This window comes from Aedes aegypti, chromosome 2 (genome assembly GCF_002204515.2).
Source record: "Aedes aegypti strain LVP_AGWG chromosome 2, AaegL5.0 Primary Assembly, whole genome shotgun sequence".
Lineage (NCBI taxonomy): Eukaryota > Metazoa > Arthropoda > Insecta > Diptera > Culicidae > Aedes > Aedes aegypti.
Genome location: NC_035108.1, coordinates 75670021 through 75695459, shown reverse-complemented (window position 1 = coordinate 75695459; position 25439 = coordinate 75670021). Strand labels below are relative to the sequence as shown.

The 25439-nt window shown below is 40.9% G+C and overlaps 1 protein-coding gene across 16 annotated transcripts in view; it reads left to right on the top strand.

The window, feature by feature from the left end:
* The window catches only part of LOC5576767 (protein phosphatase 1 regulatory subunit 12A), a 260984-nt gene extending 236628 nt beyond the window's left edge, over positions 1–24356 (top strand). For 15 of the 16 annotated variants that reach the window (XM_021841244.1, XM_021841246.1, XM_021841243.1 and 12 more), the window contains 4 exons: positions 7759–7892; positions 7964–8054; positions 11397–11486; positions 13230–13790. In XM_021841244.1, the coding sequence (XP_021696936.1) occupies positions 7759–7892; positions 7964–8054; positions 11397–11486; positions 13230–13346 (432 nt within the window). In that variant the 3' untranslated portion in view covers positions 13347–13790. Of the gene's footprint in view, positions 1–7758; positions 7893–7963; positions 8055–11396; positions 11487–13229; positions 13791–22148 lie in introns of those variants that run through there. The other variant, XM_021841245.1, reaches the window with a different exon arrangement.
* The last annotated feature ends 1083 nt before the right edge of the window (positions 24357–25439 follow it).

Below are 25439 nucleotides of genomic sequence, written 5' to 3'. Positions count from 1 at the left end.
GTAAGCTAATTCAAGAATGGAAGGAAAACAATAGTATTAAGCCAGCGATAGACGTATTTGAGAAACGGGCTGAGGAAGTATCATACAATTTAAGATTCAAGGAGAGCAATCAAAAGGCAGTTATAAAAAGAATTGATGGAGACGGCAGTTGCCTGATCAGAGCAATGCTAGATCAAATGGGAAGAATAGATCAAAATTACTATATGTCAGATTACAATGTGATGAAGTTAAGAAACAATATTGCAAGCTATATTAACAACAATAGGGAAAGATTCGACGTTTACCTGTATGAGCATATTGAAGAGGTAGGAACATTTGAACGCGTGATTGAAAAGATTAGAGAGAAATCATATTGGTTAGGAGAGGAAGCAATAATAACAGTTGCTGAATTGTATGAGAAGCAAGTGGAAGTTTACACGAACCAGGGCTTGAGTGTAAGGATTGGTGTTAGAAAAGACAATGAATCAGCAATGAGAATTTTTTATACTGGAGATCATTACGATAGTGTGATTGATATTACTGCAGAAGAAGCAGGTGAGGTAGAAGCAGAAATGATAAAAGTAAATGAAGCAGAAGGAAACGATATGCAAGCAGGAGGAGAATCAAGGACAGTTAAAAGTAAAAAGGTTAGAGAGGCCAACGAATCAAGTTATCATTCAAAGAAAATCACACAGGATGGAAAGCAATCAACAAACACAACAGGTGATTCAAACAACCACGAGCAAAGCAAGAAAAAAGTTGAGAAACAATTGAGGAAAGATTCAGAAATTAAAGATAAGGAAAACAAGGCTCTGAAGATAGTTAGCTGGAATGTTAGAGGATGCAGACGAAAGGTAAAAAGAGACGAGATCGATGACATTTTAGTTGCAAATGACGTAATGATTGCAGCACTTCAAGAAGTTAATACAATTGGAGATGATTTGAGTACTAATAATTATAGTTGGCAGGTAAAGGATAATCATACGAACAAGGCTAGAGGATTAGCAATCGTTGTCAGGAAAAATCAGAGAATCAGAATTCTTCAGGCAAAGGAATGCAGAAAAGGTATTATGTGGATTAAGCTAACAATAAATGGAGTTAAACTAATAGTAATCAACGTGCATGCACCAAATAGTAACCAGAAAAATTTTCTCAGCTATCTCAATGAAATAGTGACTAGAGAAAGAGACCGTAAATCACTTATTGTACTAGGAGATTTTAACGCTCAGATAGGCTCTGAAGATTTACAACCAGATGATAGGGTATGGATAGGAACAAAACTAGGACATAGGTACTGTAACGATAACGGAGAACTATTCAAATATTTTTTGCATCTGTCAAAACTTAAGAATGTGTCGACTAAAATAGGGAAAAGTATAGAAATCACTTGGAGAACTAAGGACAAATCAAGCCAGATTGATCATGTTTTGGTACCACAGTACACCTCTTTCAGAATTAGATACATTAAAGGCTGTTGGACAGATTTGAAAACCGACCACGTAATGTTAACTATAGGGCTAGTTTTTACTAATAATCCAGTCCTTAAGAAAAGCAATAAAGTAGCAACAAGGATCAACGTAGACCTCCTTAAAATTCCCGAAAAACAAAAATGTTTTAAAGAAAAACTGTTATCGATTCCAACAAAAACAGATATTCAAACAGATACGTTAGACAATTGCTATGAGGAAATAGCCAGTAGATTGAGAATAGCAGCTTGCAATACGCTTAAGGTATCAACAGTACCCAATACGCCGCGCAGGAAATATGCACTAGATAGATTAAGAGCTGCACTAAAAATTTCGAAAAAGCATCCGGATATGATAAATTATAAATACAGGGTAGCAAATAGAAGACAGGAATATCATGTAGCTGTAAAGGAGCATAGAGAAAAGGAAATTACTGATTTTTTCAAGAAACTTAATGATTATGATGCAGGAGTGAGAGTAAGGAAGACATATAATTACTTGAAAAACTTTGTAAAGAGGAAAAAGCAGAAAAAAGCCATGATTAGCTCGCGAGTTTGGGAAGATATACTGAAGACATGTGAGGGACCTGAAGTAGAGTTTTGTGCTGAACATGATTATACTCCATTGCCTAATCCTCCAACAAATGATGAGATTAAAAGTATTCTGTTCTCAGCATGTAATGGAAAATCGCCAGGATCAGATAGAGTGGTAGCCGAATACATTAAAGCTGCAGATGAGGAAACCTTAGAGAAAATAATAGAAATTATCAAAGCAGTTTACATTAGGAATGATATGCCGAAGGAATGGAAGAAATCAACACAAATACCAATACCTAAGAAGGCAGGAGCTTCCGAAGCAGATCACTTTAGGAGAATTTCACTGTGTAATGTAGTATATAAGATATATGCAAAATGGATAGCAAAGCAGTTAAGAACTTATGCAGGTGAACCCGGATTACATCAGGCAGCATTCACGGCAAACAGGTCAACAGACGACCATATATTTGTAGCTAGGAGAATGATGGAGGAATATTGGAACTCCGGTCAGGATCTCTTTATTCTAGCGTTAGATATTAGCAAAGCATTCGATAATGTTAAGCCACAGTCGATAGGAAAAGTTTTGATTGATTTAGGAGTTCCTTCGAGATTAGTAGATAGAGTTCTGAGCTGTGTTAAAGATGAGGTTACTAGAATTATGTGGGAGAATCAATATTCAGCTGAGGTTAAAAGGGGAAAAGGAATTAAACAAGGATGTCCGTTATCACCATTGCTCTTTAATTATTTAATACAGGATGTTCTCAAAAAAGTAGTGGCAGAAATCCCAGAATTAAAACTAATGGGCATTAATCAATTGATTCTTCCACTGATTCTAGTGTTTGCAGATGACATTCTAATTATAGCTAAAACGAAGGCGGAGTTAGAGAAAATATTGTATGAATTAGAACTGCAACTAGCAAAAGTAGGTCTTGAAATAAATCGCGACAAAAGTCAGGTTTTGATTAGATTTCCAAATGATAAAGCTCAACACCCAAAAGAAATTCTTCTAAATAATAAGGTATTCAAAGTGAGCGATAGTTTAGCTTACCTAGGAATATGTGTGACTGCGACGTTAAATCGTAAACTTACATGTAAGCAAAGATGTTTGAATGCAGTGAAATCATCGAGGATAATAGTAGAATTTTGCAAAACTTTTAAGCCAAGTTGGGAACTAGGAAAATTAATGTATAAGACCGTGATAGCACCGTCGTTGTTATACGGAACTAAAGTGTCTGTTATGACTAAGAAAAGCAGGTTAAAAATAGGTAATTATGAAAAACTTATACTCAGGAATATTTATCAATATTGTAAGAAACCAAAAGACTTAAAATTCAATGCTAGAAAATTATTAGATGGAAAAACCATTAACAGAAGAATTAGAGTAGGAAGAATAAGCTATTTTGGTCATATAAGACGTAGAGAAAGAAACCATCCACTGAAGTTAGCATATAAGTTGAAATTTGACAAAAAGAAAGAAGGCAGACCATCCTTAACATGGCTAAAATCATTAGATCAGGACTTTGAAAGGTATCAGAATATGAATAGAAGCAGTTGGGAGGAGCTATCAAAAGACAGAGAAAAGATTAAAAAGAAACTAGATGAAATTTATAAAAACGAGGAGAGCGAAATTTCCGATGGGGAGTCTTCAGATGGGGACCAAAATTCGAAATACAAACATTGGAAATGGAAAAGGAGGAACGAGAAATGATTTGACTCAGAACGACTGGAGTTGAAGAAGAGAGGGGAGAAGAACACCTAATTGTGCATTGTCAGAATAAAGGTATTGTAAGTACAAATCAATGTTTCAAATATGTAAAAGGAAAGTCAAACAAGTATAAGTTATACTGGGAAGGTTTAATCTAATGGTAAGTGAATTAATTACAATACATTATCAATAGCACCAATCGTAACTATAATATATTATATATCATACAGGATACCCAATTGAAGCAATATGGATGAGGAGAGTGGAATTGCCAACTCCTTATCACTAACATATTGTAGATAGAGGGATGGTCCTTAAACCCCACTCATTGAGACATCCCTTAATATGATGAAATGAACGGTAGATCGGTGACCAGTATCTGGGTTATAATTTTGGGAATGCCTTAGGTAAACCTTAAATAATAACAAAGAACTGAAACAATCAACTGGATAACATCATATAAAACGGACAGTCTACTGTCTAACGGCTGTGCCATGCAACAATGAGTGGTTACCCTTACATACATACATACATTACATACATACTTTTGCATTCAGACGCGCCACTGTGCAACGATCGAGGAGCAGGAAACAAGTGAGCAGACCGCACTTTTCCGAACGGGGTTCCGCCCAAGCTGACGCGGGAAGGGGATTGTGCGCGCGAGATGGGTGCGGTTTTTTATTTCTGACTTCTATACGGCCCACCGAAAATAGCCGGCATTATGGGGCTAAAAATAGAGCAATACGTCGTCTCTATTTTATTATTGCAAGCTTCGGTGGGATCGGTCTGCTGTTTGTGCTCTTGTCGTTGTTGTAAGGTGTTCTTTCGTTTCTCGTAACGCCTCTCACAAAACATGACAGGAGACGATTTTTCCTGGCTCTGGTTTGTTTAGTGTCTAAGCGTGAGCGTCAGTGACGTGTTCCAGGTTGCAACATGTTTTTGTGAGAAGCGTGGACCTCAATAACTTGAAAAAATATTCTCTAGATTTACGGACATTGAATATTAAGTGGTAGCATTAGTCTCAGTCGCTTTCAGTTGTCTGAGAATTTGCCATCGTCAATGCCAGATTCTGAACATATCAGAATTCTCTAGAATCGCTGTCTTGAGAGCCAGGTTTGGGTCTAATCCTAAAATCTTCTTCACGTCCAAAGCTTTCGTAACAACGACTAACCAGTCATATATATAGTTGTTTAATCAATTGAATTTTATTATTCACGTATAACTAGATGGTTCAACAGAATTCGGCAGCAGCTCGGAAGCTTCTAAGCACCAGCTCGGTAGCTTCTCAGCTGAAGCTTCGAAGATTTCCAGCAGAAGCTCGATAGATTCTCAGCAGAAACTTGGAAGCTTCTCAGCAGAAACTCGGAAGCTTCTCAGCAGAAGCTCGGAAGCTTCTCAGCAGAAGCTCGGAAGCTTCTCAGCAGAAGCTAGAAAGCTTCTCAGCAGAAGTTCAGAAGCTTCTCAGCTGAAGTTCGGAAGCTTCTCAGCTGAAGATTGGAAGCTTTGAATCTTCTCAGCCGAAGTTTTGAAGCTTCTCAGCTGAAGCTTAGATGCTTAGAAGCTTCTCAGCTGAAGCTTATAAACTTCTCAGCAGAAGCTTAGAAGCTTCACAGCTGAAGCTTTGAAGCTTGGAAGCTTCATAGTAGAAGTTTGGAAGCTTCTCAGCTGAAGTTCAGAAGCTTCTCAGCTGAAGTTCGGAAGCTTCTCAGCTGAAGTTCGGAAGCTTCTCAGTCTAAGCTTGGAAGCTGCTCAGCAGAAGCTTGGAAGCTTGGAATCTTCTCAGCCGAAGTTTGGAAGCTTCTCAGCTGAAGCTTAGATGCTTCTCAGCAGAAGCTTAGAAGCTTCTCAGCAGAAGCTTATAAGCTTCTCAGCAGAAGCTTAGAAGCTTCACAGCTGAAGCTTTGAAGCTTCTGAGCAGAAGCTTGGAAGCTTCATAGTAGAAGTTTGGAAGCTTCTCAGCTGAAGCTCGGAAGCTTCTCAGCAGAAGCTCGGAAGCTTCTCAGCAGAAACTCGGAAGCTTCTCAGCAGAAACTCGGAAGCTTCTCAGCTGAAGTTCGGAAGCTTCTGAGCTGACATTCGAAAGCTTCTCAGCAGAATCTTGGAAGCTTATCAGCTGAAGATTGCTAGCTTCTCAGCTTGAGCTTGGAAGCTGCTCAGCAGAAGTTAGGAAGCTTCTCAGCAGAAGCTTGGAATCTTCTCAGCCGAAGTTTGGAAGCTCATCAGCTGAAGCTTAGATGCTTCTCAATAGAAGCTTGGAAGCCTCGCAGTAGAAGTTTGGAAGCTTGTCCGCAGAGGCTTGGAAGCTTTTCAGCAGAAGCTTGTAAGGTTCTCAGCAGAAGCTCGGAAACTTCTCAGCAGAGGCTTGAAAGCTTCTCAGCAGAAGCTCGGATGCTTCTCAGCAGAAGCTCGGAAGCTTATCAGCTGAAGATTGGTAGCTTCTCAGCTTAAGCTTGGAAGCTACTCAGCCGAAGTTTGGAAGCTTCTCAGCTGAAGCTTAGATGCTTATCAGCAGAAGCTTAGAAGCTTCACACTTGAAGCTTGGAAGCTTCTCAGCAGAACAGCAGAAGCTCGGAAACTTTTCAGCAGAGGCTTGAAAGCTTCTCAGCAGAGGCTTGGTAGCTTCTCAGCCGAAGATTGGAAGTTTCTCAGGAGAAACTTTTAAGCTTCTCAGCAGGAGCTCGGAAGCTTCTCAGCTTTCGTTTCGAAAAGGTACATTTGTGGTGGATGACCTCGTATGCGACAGCTAACTTAATTTTAATTTGTTATTTTATCAATAGTTCTATCAGAGACATTCTAGTTATGAAATAATCATACATTTTTAGATAGATGATCAATGTTCGCAACTATGAATAGACATGCAATATTTATCAAATTTTTGTGCTAAGTCATAGAAGACTTCATGATCCTCAATAATTATTACATCATTAGGTTTCTGATTTAATCAATCCTTCCCTTCTCACGCCAATGGCGAGGTATAAATTCGCCTGTAAAGGTGAGAGGCTGCGTTGCACCAGATCCGGCAGCGATTATGAGAACGGACCAAAATAAACCATTACTAAGAGAGACGCATCGCACGCACGGCACTGTTTTAGTCACTCTGTCGCCGCACTGACAGTCGAGTCGAGAGTCTTTTCTGAGCTCAGCAGTGGAAACAGATTAGTCACTAATTGCTGTGCTTCTTCCGTAGGTGTAATTATAAGCGCTCGTTCGCTTTCCTATTTTAGCAGTGCTGAACTCGATTTGAAGTGTCCCACTGTAACGGACTCAAAATGTCATTCCGATCACGTTCCCGAACGGTTCAACCGATAGTCACCAGAAGAGCCACATCCCTTACGAGGGCGACACCCCTGAACAGCTCGATCTCCAGTCCACTTAGCTCCAGCAGCTATGGCAGGTCCTATGGTAGCAGCGCCAGTAATCCATACAGTTCGGCCACCAGTTCGTACAGCTCTTACTCGCCGTCCACAGTTTCCAGTCCGTCCGGGCGGTTGAACCTTTCCTCGAACGGAACTGGCTCCCATTACTTTGACTATTCCAACCTGGCGTCAAGGCGGGACTCGTACGGCAGCAATTCCAGTCTTGCGTACAAGTCGCCCTACAAGGACAAGGACCGCTACGGAAACAGTAGCAGTTCTGCGTACAGTTCGTCCTACAAGGATCGCTACGTAAGTCCGTACACCTCGGCGTACGACAACGGATCGAGCTATGCGCTGAAGCGCGTCAATCACCTAACTTCCAATGGGCTATCCGGTTCGAATGGTAGCCTCAACAACAGCAGTTATTCCCCTTCGTCATACGTGAACAAAACTTCCACCCACGTTGGTCGGAGTCAATCGCTGAGGGAACACGAGCGCCGGAGTCGTAGCCGAAGCCGGGCTTCGATAGCGTCGAATCTACCGAGCGGATCGCTGTCGCGATCGTACAGTACAAATTCCGTACAGAGCGAAGGATACGAAGTAAGAAGAGTGTTGGAATGATAATCATTGCTTTCAATATGTTCTGGAATATCTTAGAATAAGTAATACATACTGAAACAATCTCTAATCTCAATTTTTTTGTTTTCATGCAACAGTCCGGAACGGAACGAGGTCGATCGCGCGTTGGTTCGACCGCATCCGAGTTAGCGGACCAGCAGAAGGACGGTAGCGAATCCAAGGAGAATGGCGGTGACTACATCGACTACAAAGCTCTCTATGAACAGGCCAAGTGAGTGTTCGAATTCTATGCAAGTAGGTAATGATGATTCATGTAACGCATTTTTTTCGTCTGTTTTGCAGAGCTGATAATAATAAGCTTAAGAGTGACTTAAGGAAAAGGGATGAAGAAGTGGCTAGTCTACAAGCGGCGCTCGAAAGGTTTACCGTCGCGGTAAGTAACATTACATTTTTAAGGAAATCTTGAATTCAGCTTTTGCTACATTGTTGAACCCTGAACTGTTCTGATGTCTTGCTGCAACTTCAGTACTGCTTACCTTTCTAGATGATGAATTTCTTGATTCTTAATTACGAAACCTTTAGTACAATGTTCCCAGAGTATTCTCGCATGACTTTTATGGGCTTCTTATATGATTCCCAAAATATTTCCACGGTATTTTCTCAGGAATACAAATTGTTCACCACATAACTCTCACAGGTTGCCCTAAACTCACACCGGATCCTTTAAGGATTTCCAGAGGATTGCCACAGGAATCCCAGCATTCCCATAAGATTGCCAAAGTATTTTAAAATTATTTGCTAGTTATTTTCACAACATTTGCACCGCATTTCAACATATCTCTCTCAGGATTCCCACGGTATTGCCACTGAAAGCCCAGCGTTCACACAGAGATCCTAAGATTTTCATATAACCTGTCCCACTTGAATGCCAGAATCCTCACTAAAATACACGCATCGAGGATCCACACTAATCTCAGGGTCCATACTGGAATCCAATGATCCACAATGGAACTCAAAATCCCCACTGGTATCCCAATAGCTACACTGAAATCCAAGGATCCACACTGGAATCACATTGTAATCCCCGATGAAATCGCAAACACACTCTGGAATCTCAAGACCCTCATTGAAATCTCGGGTTTCACACTGGAATGCCATGTTACAATCCCCACTGGAATGCCAATATCCACATTAGAAGCCTAGGATGCGCAATGCAGTAACACAATCTACACAAGAATCCTAGGATCCAGACTGAAACACCACGATCCACATTGTAATCCCAGAGTCCACAATGGATTCCTAGCAATCACACTGGAATCCCAGAATCTGTATCAGATTTTCAGGATCCATACTGAAATTCCAGGATCTAAGCTGGAATTAAAAGATCCACACTGGCTTTCTAGGAACCACACTAGCATCACAGAATTATACTGGAATCCTAGCATCCGCAATGAAATACCATGTTTCACACTGGAAACCATGGATCCTCACTGGAATCCCTAGAATAATACTGAAATCCCAGGATTCACGCTGTAAATACAGGGTCACACTAAAATACCAAAATTCACACTAGAATCCCGGGATTTAAATTAAAATCCCAGATTCCACATTGGAATCCCAGCATCCCCACTGGAATCCCAGCATTTACACTTAAGTCCTAAGAGCCACACAGGAGTCCCAAGATCAACATTTGAGTTCCAGGATTCTCACTGGAAACCCAGTATCCACACTGCAATACCAGAACCCATATTGGAAACCCAGGAACCATACTGGAATCCAAGGATCCATACTAGAATCCGAAAATGCACACTTGAAGTTCTAAATTCCCACTGGTATCCCAATTATCCACACTAAAAACCTAAAATCCATATCAGAAATCTTAGGATCCACACTGGAATTCCAGGATTCACCTTGGAATCAAGGATCCATAATTAAACCGCAAGATCTACACTGAAATTCCAAGCCCTACACTGGAATCCCTAGGTCCACACTGAAGTCCCAGGATCCACACTGGAGTCCAAGGATCCACATTGGAGTTCCAGCACCCACACCGCAATCCCAGGATCAACAGTGGAGACTAAGGATCCATACTGGAATTCAAGTATTTACAATAGAATGCCAGGATCCACACAATCCCATGATTAACGCTACAATATTAAAATCCACACTGAGATAACATGATACAAACTGTTACATAAGGATCCACAGTGCAACACCAGAATCCACACAAGAAACCTTTCCATCAACATTCCACAACATCCTGTAACACCTATGAGAGGTCGTAGAGTTCTCTGCATCTTTCTTAAGTAGGTGTTCAATCAATCATCCTTTCCCATTCCCCAGCTTTCGCAAGGACGTGGCCAGGACAGCTCTCGATTATTGGAGGATGCGTCAATCTTGTCTAAGAGTTAGAGGTTAGTCCCAAATTTCTGACTTTGGTAACGGACGGGAAGGAGGCAACCCTCATACAATGGTCTAGGACTGTACCACCTACGAATTTGTGCGAAATGCTTAATGCTAATGCTAATGCTAATTCTGCACTCCACAAGACCCACAAGACACGTTGACGACGTACTTAGCGTGAGCAAGCAGAAGTATCTACCAACGTACATAAGTGTACCAAGTTCACTCACTAAAAGAAAATGGATGTAAACTATTTGTTTTGGACCTATTTGTCATCAGAGAAGAAAGTTCACCAGTCAACAACGAAGTCTACAGGAAGCCCAGACGTGTCATCACCAACCAATCGAATAACTCGTTTAAATACAAAATGAGAGCTTTTAAGCACATGGTCCGCAAGACGCAGACTCTAGCTCTCAGCGAAAACGGGATAACCAAAGAACGTGAAATCGTTTTTGAGACAGTGAGGATTAGATACAGGCCATAATCGATAAGAACGAAAGGCTACACACTCGGAGCACTACTGATAAAGCCCTTGATAGGAACTGCTGGAGTATTGTGAGAGCAGTTATCTACGATGCAGTTGAGAGCTACGTTGGGTACGTAGGACGGATTCAGCGGAACTATTGGTTTGAAGGGGAGTGCAAAAATATGCTGAAAGAAAAGAATGCAGGTTATGCTACAATAAGAGACCTGGCAGACCCGCCTGTTTCGGGAGAACAGTCATAATTGAGAGGAAGTGTGGCGAGGAGATGGAGCAACTGTGTCGATCTTAAGAAACGCGGAAGTTTTAACAGATGCTCAATGCTTCTCGCACAGGCTTCGTGCCGCGATGTGCTGGTATAAGGATGGTAGTATCTTGACGGACGAACGCGAGGTGATCGAAAGGTGGAAGCGGCATTTCAATAAACACTTGAATTTTACTGCTTGCACTGGCAATGAGGTTCAAGACAACGGAGGAAACGTTTACGTGAATTAGTCCCTACTTTAAGGATGGTTATGGATGCTATTCACCCAGCTCAAAATAACAATTATAAATTCTTGCTTGCGGCTATTACGCTAGGGAAACATGTCTTTGTTGAGGGACATACAATTTCGACATTAGAAGGGTTACGAAAGTTTCAAGGCTCATCTACTATTATTTAGTACATTCCTCAATTCCTAAGAGGGATTCCTCAATAATTCTTCAGTTTATAGACATCATAATTCTAGAATATTTTGAATATTTTTCTACATTTCGTAAACAAAATACTCATTATTTCTTTCTGGATGTGTAAATCGTCTTGTATCGTTTGTAATACTGAAGAGCATGATGATCAGAACTTCAGGTCTTTTCGGAATCCGTAATCCTAACGCACTTCCCTTTCTATTTTAGACCACCAAAAATAACTCGCTGTCGGAGCTGGAGAAGCGAGAAAAGCGAGCGATGGAGCGGAAAATGTCGGAAATGGAGGAAGAGCTCAAGGTAACTGACCCCACCACCTATGTATCTTTTCTTCTTCATCAGCACATCTGGTCGTTGCTACGTCGAAGTGTATCTTCCTGTTCATACTCTCTCTCTTTCTCTATCAACTAGATGCTATTTTCATTTTCCTCTATCTCTCGATTTGCGACGTGATCCTACCCTGTCTGTACTTTCAATCGGCGATTTGGTTACCTTTCAACATTTGCATAAGGGAAGGTTTCACGTCCTTTTCGCCTATCTACGAAGACACAGCAAAAAAAAAAAATACAGTACCCTTCCATCATCTGCAAACACAGCAAAGTCATCACGTCACAGCTTCGTTATTTCGGAAATAAGTTCATTTTCGGCTTGGTTTTCAGCTATAATAAACACATTTTAGTCTTACTTCGGCGAAAAAGGGATCATCCTTGAAATACATCCGTGTTACGTTATCTCTTGATCAAAAACTTAAAAAAACGTATTAGTCGGGCTCATAATGGCTATCACCTCTAGTACTACATTCAGTCTGTAACGTCAAATTCGAACCAAAACTTGAAATTAATTCGGTTCCGCAAAATCCAAACTTGGTAAACTGCTATACACTTTTCTCCACTTTATAGGTTTTGCTCTAGGTTTAGCTCTAGTTTTGCTCATAAAATTTTGGACAAAAAGAATACGGGACTTGAAGTTCGTTATTTCGTCTTTGATTAAGCTTCAGAAAAAGTACATGACCCTAGTAATGGATGATCCCTACTCCTGTCGATATTACTATTTTTTTAATTATTTTCATTTGTTTTCAGTGGCGCTTTCGCTTTTTAGTTTTGTATTCACACTAAAAACAACAACAACATCCAGAACAACAATGAACAAGTATTAGTTCACAAAGAGTTTTCTCGACAACTAGACAGCTGGCATTTCAAATAACTGATACCTAATCTCACACTAAACAGAAATAATAAAATTCTTTTCGCTTCAAAGTCAGGAACAGATCATAATATCTAATGACATACAAACGCTTATAATTTATATTTTTATTTTTGGTTCTGTCAAAATAAGTGCCACCTTACGAGAGGTCTTTATCTTCTTCTAGTACTGCATTTATATTTGGCGTCATACTTCATGGTTTATAGTTATGATTGGCTGGTAACAACATCACCGTTTTAAAAAGAATCGCCTTAACAACAAAACTAACACTGCGCACTATACAAACACAGAAAAAGTCTATTCTCATCAGCGATAATTCTCTGTTCAAAGATATATAGTTTTCCTTCTATCTACCTGTCTGTTTCTGAATGGAAGTTAAGGTTTTTTTGTCGTAGTTGAGCGTATCATTGGAATTGTAAATAACATTTGCGGAACGCATTCTGCGTAGTGTACAGTTCGAAATTAACCACCATTGGCAATACTCTCGGTCGCCGGAAAAGTGAGGTACTAGAGCATGATGAATGCGTGCATATCTCATCTGGTACGTCACTTTTCCATCGAAACAGCACAAAACAAAACATCTGAGCGAGATCAAACCTTAACTTTCGACTCAGAGCTCGGAGAGTGTCACACATCTAGTACTGCATACACTCGTTTTCAATGAAAAATCCTCATAAAACAATCTGTATTAATTGTCCTTTCGTCTTGTACAACCACCTTCACGTTTGCTCTTCTACTCCGGGTCGACGTATCGAACAACAACAAACGAACTTTCGACTACTTTTCAAATTTTAATTCCTGTCCAATCTACTACTACCTTTCACGCGACGAACAAATCAGCTACTGCAAAAATACAAAACCGAGAACGAACGTCTCCGTGCGGAGAATCGCGCCCTCACTCGGGTGGTGTCGAAATTGACCACTTCGGCGCAGAACCAGCTGCACAATAAGCAATAGCAGCGACAGTAGTAGTAGAAGTTGTAATAACCGTGCTAGTGACGGTATTGGCAGCAGCAAGCATCAACAGGAAAAGTAGTAGTAGAACAACCTAAGCGAAGGATGCCGGAAGAAGACGAAGATGACGCGCAATCCGTGTGAGCGATTCTCTGTTGCTTCCACAAACACACGCACAAAAGATGGGTGCGCAGAAAGCTTTAAATGCGCACGTCGTGATCGATTTGCTAATCAGATTACATCTCAAACAGTTACTACTCTAGTACTACGCGCATTTTCTCTGATAGTATAATTATGTAGTAGTTACAACGTTGATATTTAATCTTTCCCAAAACTTAGTCGGTAGCATGGAATATACACTCGGATTGGAATTGTAGTAGTAGAATTAACCAATATTGCCAAAATAAACTAGCTGAATTGAGTCCTAAAGTGCTAAACAATGGTTACCGTCAAAAGTAATAGAATAAGGTACCGTGGGGCAAGTGGGTAATGGATTTCGCATAGTTGGGATTCTTCAAATTCTAGAGACCTTAAATTAAAACAAATGAGGTCGTGTATATTTTTTAGCTTGACTCCCACCAAATATAAGCAGTATACTGAAATTGATATTTAGGTAAAATTTAAAAAAAAAGTACAGAAAAAGTTTTTGAAAAACGTCTCCTTACTTTTTACATGCCCCACAGGTGGGGCAAGTGAAAAGTTTATCGTTTTGAACAATAAATTCAAAAACTAACAGTTACATTCAAGATTTCTATTACCTTTAACATTTGGTTAGGCGTCCCAATGAACAATAACATAAGTAACATGAAAACAAAGAAAATTTTATTATTGTTACTTGAATTTTCTTCTGTTTGTTGAAATGATTCGACAACATTATAACTGCAACATTTCCAATGTTAGTTCTTACATCATGGGACAGCAATTGCATTTCTGCTCTGTAGAATTTCCACCGCTCGTTATTTGTTTTTAAGAAAATCGGATATGACGTCGAATAACTCTTCAAGAGAAATCAAACAGAATCCTTCAATAAAGTATTTAGAAACTTTTTTCATGTGGATACACCTATACCCCATTTTTTATGTTTTGAACTAACTTTACATAGACATCCCACAAGATTTCCGTGCGTTCTCTTATATTGGAACTTTTCAATCAACGTCTTCTGTTTAATCGGCTGTCCGAAGTAAACATATTAATATCGTAATATTTGGTAACCTTTTTTTAGAGAAGTTCCATGATTTGGCCATGATAATAGCATTTAACGCTTTGAGTATAGTGTTTCTTGAATTATCAGCACGTTCTGATGTTCTAGGATAATTGTGAACCTTGTATAAGTATAGCTACCTAAAGAGAAAACACAAATTTAATCTCTAATGAGAAACTTTTCACTTGCCCCACGTGATTAGAAAATTGACAGTGTTTCAATTTAGTTATTTTTAGGTCTATGTAGAATTAATTCTAAAACTTTTTTTATTGTGGTTCAAAACTATCAGAGAGGACAAATTCGAAATGGTACAGACAATTATTTTCCTCAACTTTTTCCCACTGAAAATATTAAAATAAGATTGCACGCCGCCAACTTGTTACGGAGTGATAGTTGGCAGGTTAACTATATTTCGCTCTATTATGCAATACAGGCTGAAAAATCTCAGAAATTTCTTACCTATCGTTATGTTCTCAATGGCCTCAAAGGTTTACGCATGAGTTTAAAACGTTAATTCACATATTCAGTAAAATATACCAATTATTTTCACTTACCCCACTTACCCACTTGCCCCGCGGTACCTTATCCTAAATACATCAAACTAAACTTGAAATCAAAACCGAAAAAAATGGTGCTGTGTGTCTGTGGAGTATCCAGAATCCGTTGCATATCGTAGCCACCTCTTGGACAACGACAACCCCAAAACAAGGAGAGACCTACCACCGAAGGCGCCAACGAAGTACTAGAACGTTAGGCTAAATTAAAATCCCCAAGAAAACTGTTCAAAACCGCGCGAACTCGACCTCTCCATGAACCACGTTCGAACACGTATGCGTGTCTGTGTTGTGTCCAGAATTTGGCCATCCGAGATAGAACTGATTTTGGTATGAGGCGTTTTATGGTTTTCCTTTTGAGAGTTTTTCTGTTACGTTTTTTTTTCTTTCTGTATTAAAACCAAATGATGATCATTAATCTCGTGGTTTTCGTTTTGTTTTGCGTTTTAGTTTTCTTTTTTGTTGGCAAATTTTAATTCGTAACTGTCACCTTAGCACTACTTGTTTCGATAGTATATGCCGAACATTTTTCTCTACTAGATGTGTACTTAATTCGCGCGAGTATCTTAAACTCATTCACAAGGCATTCAATTAAATTTCCTATAGTACTTCTTCCCTATCATTATTATCAAGCGAGTATTGCCACTTTGAAGTTTGTTTACGATACAATTAAATTCCAGTGTTTATAAGGTTGTTGTTTTTACTGATCTACGTGTATTTATAATCTTGCAATAAAATATTTGTTCCTGTTGTTAATAGAGCTTTGTTACGTCCTTGCATTTAACTATAAGAAACCAAAACCGGATATGTCAATAACCTGTAATTAAGTTAAGCTGTGCAATGTTCAAACTCAAAGCTCCTTCATGATTTTGCTTGATAAATAAATAAAAAGTCCACTCCATTGCAATCTTTGTCAAGAAACAATGCGTTTTCTCGAAAAATTGAAAACAATCTAGTACTGCCTCTGCCAAGATCATGCGTCTTTCGGGACCTGCCTTCGGTGTTCACTGTTACTCATGTAGCGCACCAACACATTTGTTCTTCCCGGAACATCACGCACACACTCACATATTCATACACACGCACACGAATTGTAACGAATCCCGGCGAGCTGTTGTACTTTTCAACTAACACGGGTTTAAGCGGCAATAACCAATGGAGTGGCCTTGCGCTTGTTTTGTTCATAATTCGGTTTTTTGCTTTCTAATCATAATCCTTATTGTTGTTGGTACTAGGATGGATGCTCTAACGAGACATTCTTAATCAAATGAGAATTTTCTTGCATAAAATATATTTATTTTTGTATTTTAATATTACACTCTGTCCACAATTTTTTTGAAAATTTTCTACAGAAAACAGGTTCTGTTTGGAATATTTTAAAAGAACGTTCACTTAGCTTCTGTTGAGAAATTTCCAAGCTTCTGCTGAGAAGCTTCAAAGTTTCTACTGAAAAGGTTCCAAGCTTCAAAGCTTTTGCTGAGAAGCTTCAAAGTTACTGCTGAAAACTTTCCAAACTTCAGCTGAGAAGCTTCCAAGCTTCGACTGGGAAGCTCCCCAACTTCAGCAGAGAAGCTTCTAGGCTTCAGCTGAGAAGCTTCCAAGCTTCAGCTGAGAGGCTTCCAAGATTTCAAGCTTCTGCTGAGAAGCTTCCAAGCTTCTGCCGAGAAACTTCCAAGCTTCTGCTGAGAAGCTTCCATGCTTCTGCTGAGAAGCTTCCAAGCTTCTGCCGAGAAACTTCCAAGCTTCTGCCGAGAAACTTTCAAGCTTCTGCCGAGAAGCTTCCAAGCTTCTGCCGAGAAGCTTCCAAGCTTCTGCCGAGAAGCTTCCAAGCTTCTGCTGAGAAGCTTCCAAGCTTCTGCCGAGAAGCTTCCAAGCTTCTGCCGAGAAGCTTCCAAGCTTCTGCCGAGAAGCTTCCAAGCTTCTGCCGAGAAGCTTCCAAGCTTCTGCCGAGAAGCTTCCAAGCTTCTGCCGAGAAGCTTCCAAGCTTCTGCCGAGAAGCTTCCATGCTTCTGCCGAGAAGCTTCCATGCTTCTGCCGAGAAGCTTCCATGCTTCTGCCGAGAAGCTTCCAAGTTTTGCTGACAAGGTTCCAAGCTTATGTTGAGAAGGTTCCAAGCTTCCGAAGAGAAGCTTCCAAGCTTTCTGAGAGAAGCATCCAAGCTTCTGCTTCTGCTGAAATGCTTCCAAGCTTCAGCTGAGAAGCTTCCAAGTCTCGACTGAGAAGCTTCCAAGTCTCGACTGAGAAGCTTCCAAGCTTCGACTGAGAAGCTTCCAAGCTTCGACTGAGAAGCTTCCAAGCTTCGACTGAGAAGCTTCCAAGTCTCGACTGAGAAGCTTCCAAGCTTCGACTGAGAAGCTTCCAAGCTTCTGCTGCTGCTGAGAAGCTTCCAAGCTTCTGCTGCTGCTGAGAAGCTTCCAAGCTTCTGCTGAGAAGCTTCCAAGCTTCTGCTGAGAAGCTTCCAAGCTTCTGCTGAGAAGCTTCCATGCTTCTGCTGAGAAGCTTCCAAGCTTCTGCTGAGAAGCTTCCAAGCTTCTGCTGAGAAGCTTCCAAGCTTCTGCTGAGAAGCTTCCAAGCTTCTGCTGAGAAGCTTCCAAGCTTCTGCTGAGAAGCTTCCAAGCTTCTGCTGAGAAGCTTCCAAGCTTCTGCTGAGAAGCTTCCAAGCTTCTGCTGAGAAGCTTCCAAGCTTCTGCTGAGAAGCTTCCAAGCTTCTGCTGAGAAGCTTCCAAGCTTCTGCTGAGAAGCTTCCAAGCTTCTGCTGAGAAGCTTCCAAGCTTCTGCTGAGAAGCTTCCAAGCTTCTGCTGAGAAGCTTCCAAGCTTCTGCTGAGAAGCTTCCAAGCTTCTGCTGAGAAGCTTCCAAGCTTCTGCTGAGAAGCTTCCAAGCTTCTGCTGAGAAGCTTCCAAGCTTCTGCTGAGAAGCTTCCAAGCTTCTGCACAGGATCTTCCAAGCTTCTGCTGAGAAGCTTCCAAGCTTCTGCTGAGAAGCTTCCAAGCTTCTGCTAAGAAGCTTCCAAGCTTCTGCTGAGAAGCTTCCAAGCTTCTGCTGAGAAGCTTCCAAGCTTCTGCTGAGAAGCTTCCAAGCTTCTGCTGAGAAGCTTCCAAGCTTCTGCTGAGAAGCTTCCAAGCTTCTGCTGAGAAGCTTCCAAGCTTCTGCTGAGAAGCTTCCAAGCTTCTGCTGAGAAGCTTCCAAGCTTCTGCTGAGAAGCTTCCAAGCTTCTGCAGAGAAGCTTCCAAGCTTCTGCAGAGAAGCTTCCAAGCTTCTGCTGAGAAGCTTCCAAGCTTCTGCTGAGAAGCTTCCAAGCTTCTGCTGAGAAGCTTCCAAGCTTCTGCTGAGAAGCTTCCCTGAGAAGCTTCCAAGCTTCTGCTGAGAAGCTTCCAAGCTTCTGCTGAGAAGCTTCCAAGCTTCTGCTGAGAAGCTTCCAAGCTTCTGCTGAGAAGCTTCCAAGCTTCTGCTGAGAAGCTTCCAAGCTTCTGCTGAGAAGCTTCCAAGCTTCTGCTGAGAAGCTTCCAAGCTTCTGCTGAGAAGCTTCCAAGCTTCTGCTGAGAAGCTTCCAAGCTTCTGCTGAGAAGCTTCCAAGCTTCTGCTGAGAAGCTTCCAAGCTTCTGCTGAGAAGCTTCCAAGCTTCTGCCGAGAAGCTTCCAAGCTTCTACCGAGAAGCTTCCAAGCTTCTGCCGAGAAGCTTCCAAGCTTCTGCCGAGAAGCTTCCAAGCTTCTGCCGAGAAGCTTCCAAGCTTCTGCTGAGAAGCTTCCAAGCTTCTGCTGAGAAGCTTCCAAGCTTCTGCTGAGAAGCTTCCAAGCTTCTGCTGAGAAGCTTCCAAGCTTCTGCTGAGAAGCTTCCAAGCTTCTGCTGAGAAGCTTCCAAGCTTCTGCTGAGAAGCTTCCAAGCTTCTGCCGAGAAGCTTCCAAGCTTCTACCGAGAAGCTTCCATGCTTCTGCCGAGAAGCTTCCAAGTTTTGCTGACAAGGTTCCAAGCTTATGTTGAGAAGGTTCCAAGCTTCCGAAGAGAAGCTTCCAAGCTTTCTGAGAGAAGCATCCAAGCTTCTGCTTCTGCTGAAATGCTTCCAAGCTTCGACTGAGAAGCTTCCAAGCTTCGACTGAGAAGCTTCCAAGTCTCGACTGAGAAGCTTCCAAGCTTCGACTGAGAAGCTTCCAAGCTTCGACTGAGAAGCTTCCAAGCTTCGACTGAGAAGCTTCCAAGCTTCGACTGAGAAGCTTCCAAGTCTCGACTGAGAAGCTTCCAAGCTTCGACTGAGAAGCTTCCAAGCTTCTGCTGAGAAGCTTCCAAGCTTCTGCTGAGAAGCTTCCAAGCTTCTGCACAGGATCTTCCGAGCTTCTGTTGAGAAGCTTCCAAGCTTCTGCTGAGAAGCTTCCAAGCTTCTGCTGAGAAGCTTCCTAGCTTCTGCTGAGAAGCTTCCAAGCTTCTGCTGAGAAGCTTCCAAGCTTCTGCTGAGAAGCTTCCAAGCTTCTGCTGAGAAGCTTCCAAGCTTCTGCTGAGAAGCTTCCAAGCTTCTGCTGAGAAGCTTCCAAGCTTCTGCTGAGAAGCTTCCAAGCTTCTGCTGAGAAGCTTCCAAGCTTCTGCTGAGAAGCTTCCAAGCTTCTGCTGAGAAGCTTTCAAGCTTCTGCAGAGAAGCTTCCAAGCTTCTGCTGGGAAGCTTCCAAGCTTATGCTGAGAAGCTTCCAAGCTTCTGCTGAGAAGCTTCCAAGCTTCTGCTGAGAAGCTTCCAAGCTTCTGCTGAGAAGCTTCCAAGCTTCTGCTGAGAAGCTTCCAAGCTTCTGCTGAGAAGCTTCCAAGCTTCTGCTGAGAAGCTTCCAAGCTTCTGCTGAGAAGCTTCCAAGCTTCTGCTGAGAAGCTTCCAAGCTTCTGCTGAGAAGCTTCCAAGCTTCTGCTGAGAAGCTTCCAAGCTTCTGCTGAGAAGCTTCCAAGCTTCTGCTGAGAAGCTTCCAAGCTTCTGCTGAGAAGCTTCCAAGCTTCTGCTGAGAAGCTTCCAAGCTTCTGCTGAGAAGCTTCCAAGCTTCTGCTGAGAAGCTTCCAAGCTTCTGCCGAGAAGCTTCCAAGCTTCTGCCGAGAAGCTTCCAAGCTTCTGCCGAGAAGCTTCCAAGCTTCTGCCGAGAAGCTTCCAAGCTTCTGCCGAGAAGCTTCCAAGCTTCTGCCGAGAAGCTTCCAAGCTTCTGCCGAGAAGCTTCCAAGCTTCTGCCGAGAAGCTTCCAAGCTTCTGCCGAGAAGCTTCCAAGCTTCTGCCGAGAAGCTTCCAAGCTTCTGCCGAGAAGCTTCCAAGCTTCTGCCGAGAAGCTTCCAAGCTTCTGCCGAGAAGCTTCCAAGCTTCTGCTGAGAAGCTTCCAAGCTTCTGCTGAGAAGCTTCCAAGCTTCTGCTGAGAAGCTTCCAAGCTTCTGCCGAGAAGCTTCCAAGCTTCTGCTGAGAAGCTTCCAAGCTTCTGCTGAGAAGCTTCCAAGCTTTTGTCGAAAAGCTTGCTCATGAGAAGCTTATAAGCTTCTGTTGAGAAGCTTCCAAGCATCTGTCGAGAAGCGTTTTGGCTTGAATGCCTTAAAGCCTAGGTAGCTTGTCAGATGAGAAGTTTTTTTTCAGGATTCTGGTGAGAAAATTTATCTAAGCTACGAATTAGAAGCCTTATTCAATCTTGTATTGATCAGCTTATTTCAGGTTTTTGTTCAAAAATTTTGTCAGCTTCTCTTGCTTGTGATGAAATTCATTCCAAGCTTTTAATTAAAATCATTCCAATCTTCTGATGGAAACTCAAAAGCTTCGGATGACAACTCAAAAGCTTTTGATGAGAAACAACATCCTAGCTTCAGATGTGAAGCTTTCAAGTGTCTTTGCGATTATTTTTTTAGATAAGAATGGTTGTAACACTACATTATTGCAAATAATAGTATTAAATGACCCAGATAGCCGTAGCGGTAAACGCGCAGCTATTCAGCATGACCATGCTGAGGGTCGTGGGTTTGAATCCCGCTGGTCGAGGATCTTTTCGGGTTGGAAATTTTCTCGATTCCCAGGGCATAAAGTATCTTCGTACCTGCCACACGATATACGCATGCAAAAATGGTCAATTGGCAAAGAAAGCTCTCAGTTAATAACTGTGGAAGTGCTCATAAGAACACTAATCTGAGAAGCAGGCTTTGTCCCAGTTGGGACGTAACGCCAGAAAGAAGAAGAAGAAGAAGAAGTATTAAATGACTGAAGCTAGGTTTTCACCTGAGTGCAACCACATCAAATAGTACCAAGATGCATCCACATTCTTCATCGTAAGTAAGCGTAGAAGAGCAGTGCAGTATTCCAAGACTTTATGATGAGTGAAGTACTAGAGCAAAATTAGCATACTGAAAAAAATGTATTGCGTTGAGTCAAACTTGTGTAACGTGGAACCGAATTGAGTACTTGAACAAATACCGAGTTTGAGCCATGCTAGTACACCTTTACTTCGTCTTTGGTATACATTCTAGTACTTAGTTTGATTCCTCGGTGCCCAAGTTTCACAGATTTTAGGGCACTTTTCACAACATTCTTGATATTGCTCTATTACCTCACGCTCCATAAAATCTTGACAACTGCTAAGAGCATCAGCAAAGACATATTTCGTCTTTGACCAAAAGGTGGATATTCTAGTACTTCTAATTTCCCATACATTTAGATGTGTAGTTTTCATTCTAGATGTGTTTGTTCTATGAAATCATAACAACTGATTCTGTAAAATAAGTTACTGTTGTTTGTCGAACTAACTGCTAAAAAAGCAAGCAACACTAGTTCTACTACTACCCTAATGACTTTGAATGTTTCGTGTATGTACATTTTTGCCTCGTCGTCTACCACTTTGTTTCTTCTAAGTTCTAATATCGTTATTGTATCTTTTCTCTGTCGAATGATTGACTGATGCTTTCCTTACTGTTTACAAGCCTTCGGTTGAAACCTATCGTAGCATTATTTGACCATCCAATGAATCTAACCGATTTTCCGTTTTTGTTTATCTCTTCTGTCGCCGTCAATCGTTGTGGTATGTGTTTTGTATGCGTTCGTATCTTCCGAATCCCCAGCAACTGGAAGCCCTCAAGACCGAGAATCAGCGCCTGAAGGACGAGAACGGAGCGCTCATTCGTGTAATTAGTAAGTTAAGTAGATAGAAGCAGGCCACAATCGGCCCAACGACGCTGATTGAGTTAACAACAACTACAAAAACAGAAACATCAAATGCTGAATAGAAAAGAATTCAATGGAACTTCTCACAGTTGAAAAACATACAATTTGAAGAACCGGACTCATTTTATTATTTGGATTAGTTAAAGGAAATCTAGAAGGAGAAACTATACGTGAAATCAAAGTTAGATAGAGAACATGATAAAACTATTTATTGACAGAAGAAAAACCATGCGTACACGACAAAATGATTTCAATTTTTTTTTATAAGTAATTAGCTTCCTGGGTATTTTTTCGCCCAGTGCAGGAAAAAGCTTGGTATTTTAGTCAAAAAAAAAACGCAAAAGAATGGAATACTTTTTTTGTTGAAAAGATTTGTGTAAATTAGATCGATTCAAACTTGCAGTTAGGTTAGTGGTGTACTCACATCACGTTCGTTTGTTTCAGTGTAAAAATGAGCTTGAGCCGACGACTTGCGCTCTTCTTTGTACAAACAAAAAAACTTCTTTACTATTTGAATTTGTAACGAATCAAAAACAACAATAAATATGTGAGCGTTGAGGAGTGCAAACAATCTGGAAACAATAATTGATGCTGTTCAAAACACAAAAAGGTATATTTATAGACTTTTATAGCGATCCGTACGTATTTATATTTATACAAGTCGTAAAAACTGTAACGCGAGATTCTCTTTTTATGGTTTATTGGTTGCGGTTGTGCTGCAATACCCCGAAAGTTGTGTAATTAAAGAGGCAACGATGTTCGTTTTCATGAATTTTTGAGCATTTTGCTTCTAAAAGTAACGCTGCGTTACATTAGATACAACTTTCATTATACTGCGTTACATTTAGCAATTTCATGATGTGAATCAATGATTTGATCGCCATTCCTTTCTTTTGAATGTATCAAAATGTTGATAAATATTAACCAGATGAATATTGCCAAATGGGCATTAGTTAATTTTGCTAACGCTTTTGAAATTAACACACTTTCGTGAGTATGTACTGCAACCGTTATGGAAAAAAGCTCTCCTTCAATTTGTTCTAGTTATGCTACTTCCGAAGAAAAACGCAATTGTCGTGAACGCATAAGCCCTCACCACAAGGCAGAAGAAAACGCACGCGGATTTGATCTCTCCTTCATTGGCTCGTATGTACATGTAGATAGACTGTAGGCTGCTGGTATAAGGCACTACCATCCCAACATGCGCCTTGTTTTTCTTACATCTAAAAACCATAAAATATTGAAGCTTTTCATATGCACATTTCTAACACCCGTGTCTCTACGAGCGGCAGGTTAGTACGCTAGAGGTGATAGTAATTAAGTTGAGAGCGTGTTCGCGCCCCGTATTGTAGATAGGAACAACTGGAAAACTTTAACGCATTTTTGGAATACCTTTTTTTGTGGAGATTTACAATAATTAATAATTATAGAACAACATGCCTCCGTTAGTAGTTTTTACTAGTTCCATTTTTCACACAATGATTGAAAATTTTAAGTGTCTATTTATTGTCCTGAATCGGAGGCACCTTCCGCAGATAGAGTGAGGAAACACCTGAAAGCAATTTGCGTTGAAACTGAAGAAGTCAACGTCTTTGAACCGACAACAAAAGGAAACTCCCAATGTATGTTACTTGCTGTATCTCTTGAGCGTTTTAGTTGATAGTTATCATTTTCTTGATTAGTAGTCGTTCACTGTGTAATATGTACATCTACTGTAGTCTGAAGTCACCGAGGGCTACAAAAAAACAAGCAAAAACACACGAAAACTAAGATGGAAGTACTTCTCCTCCCTGTTTATTGTCATTATTGATTATTGAGTATGTTTATTAAAATTATTATTATCATTATTGAACTATCTTTATCGTCATAGTTATGTTGTATTTGTCATCGAATTATAAGTGAAACAAAAAAGAAACATACATTTGCATAGGAAACAAAAAAAAACAAAACACACACATACAAACCAACAAACACACATACACACACCCTCATTAATACATTGTAATTTATGTTTACTGCTGTAGCGAAGAGGAAAAGCGCATTGTACTATTATTATTTTCAAAACAAATGAAACAGTTGAAAAATACAGAGGAAAAAATGTTAAACTATTGCATTCTGACTTTCTTGAATCCGAAATTTCATTAATTTTCCAGGAGGCGATTGGGTATGAACTCACGAAACCGATGACAGTTACAAGATTGAATATTTTACTGTAAAAATAATTTGCGATACTTTTGCATGATTCTTTTGCATTCACCGTCTAAATTCAAATGCTTATCACTTTTTGAAAAATTGATCAAATTGGATGCATTTGAAAGCAATCGGCAGCATTTTTTCTTGTTTCAGTAACTTGCTTGACCATGCATATTGGGCTCCAGACATCAGAAATGTTCTAGATTTTGAATAGGATACATCTTAAATTATCTTGGATTAAATTACTATATATTAGCTATGTTTTGATATAATTTATTTATTGAATTTCCTACCCCAAGCTGAATGCTCGTACATTTCTCTTAACACTGCTCATGAGATCTTGGGCTAGGCTTTGCCCATCTTTCATACACAATTTCTCCCAGTTTTTCTTGAAATCTTCATCGGTTTTGAATGTTTTCCGCTTTTCTTCAACTTCCTCTTCATCGGACGAAGTTGTGGTGTATTTGGCGGGTTCGCCTCCTTCGGAACCACATTAACGCCCTTCGCTTCGTACCAATCCATTACAGGCTTGGCGTAATGGCACGAAGCGAGATTCGGCCAGAACAGCGTTGGACCACGGTGAGAGCGGAGGAAGGGCAGCAAGCATTCCTCTCGATAAATCTGCACGTTTATGGTACCGGTTGTAACGAACGGCTTGCAGTACCGTCCGCACTCACAGATCGCTTGCCACAGCAGGTACTTCATTGCGAATTTGTCCATCTTTCTCTTCCGGAACTATTTCGGAACTTCCATGCGACAAAAAAAAAACTCGAGGCCAGGGATTTGATTGGTGTCCGCCTTGATGTATGTCTCGTCGTCCATGATGTGGCAGCCTGGTTTGACCAGCCACTCACGGTACAGCTACCGCGCATGCAATTTGACCACCGTGTTCTGGCACCTTCTTGACCGTAGACCGGTCCGCTTCACGGTCTGCTAAACGAACCACTTCGACGAATTGATCTCTTTGGCCACGTCTCGGATGGGAAGATTCGGGT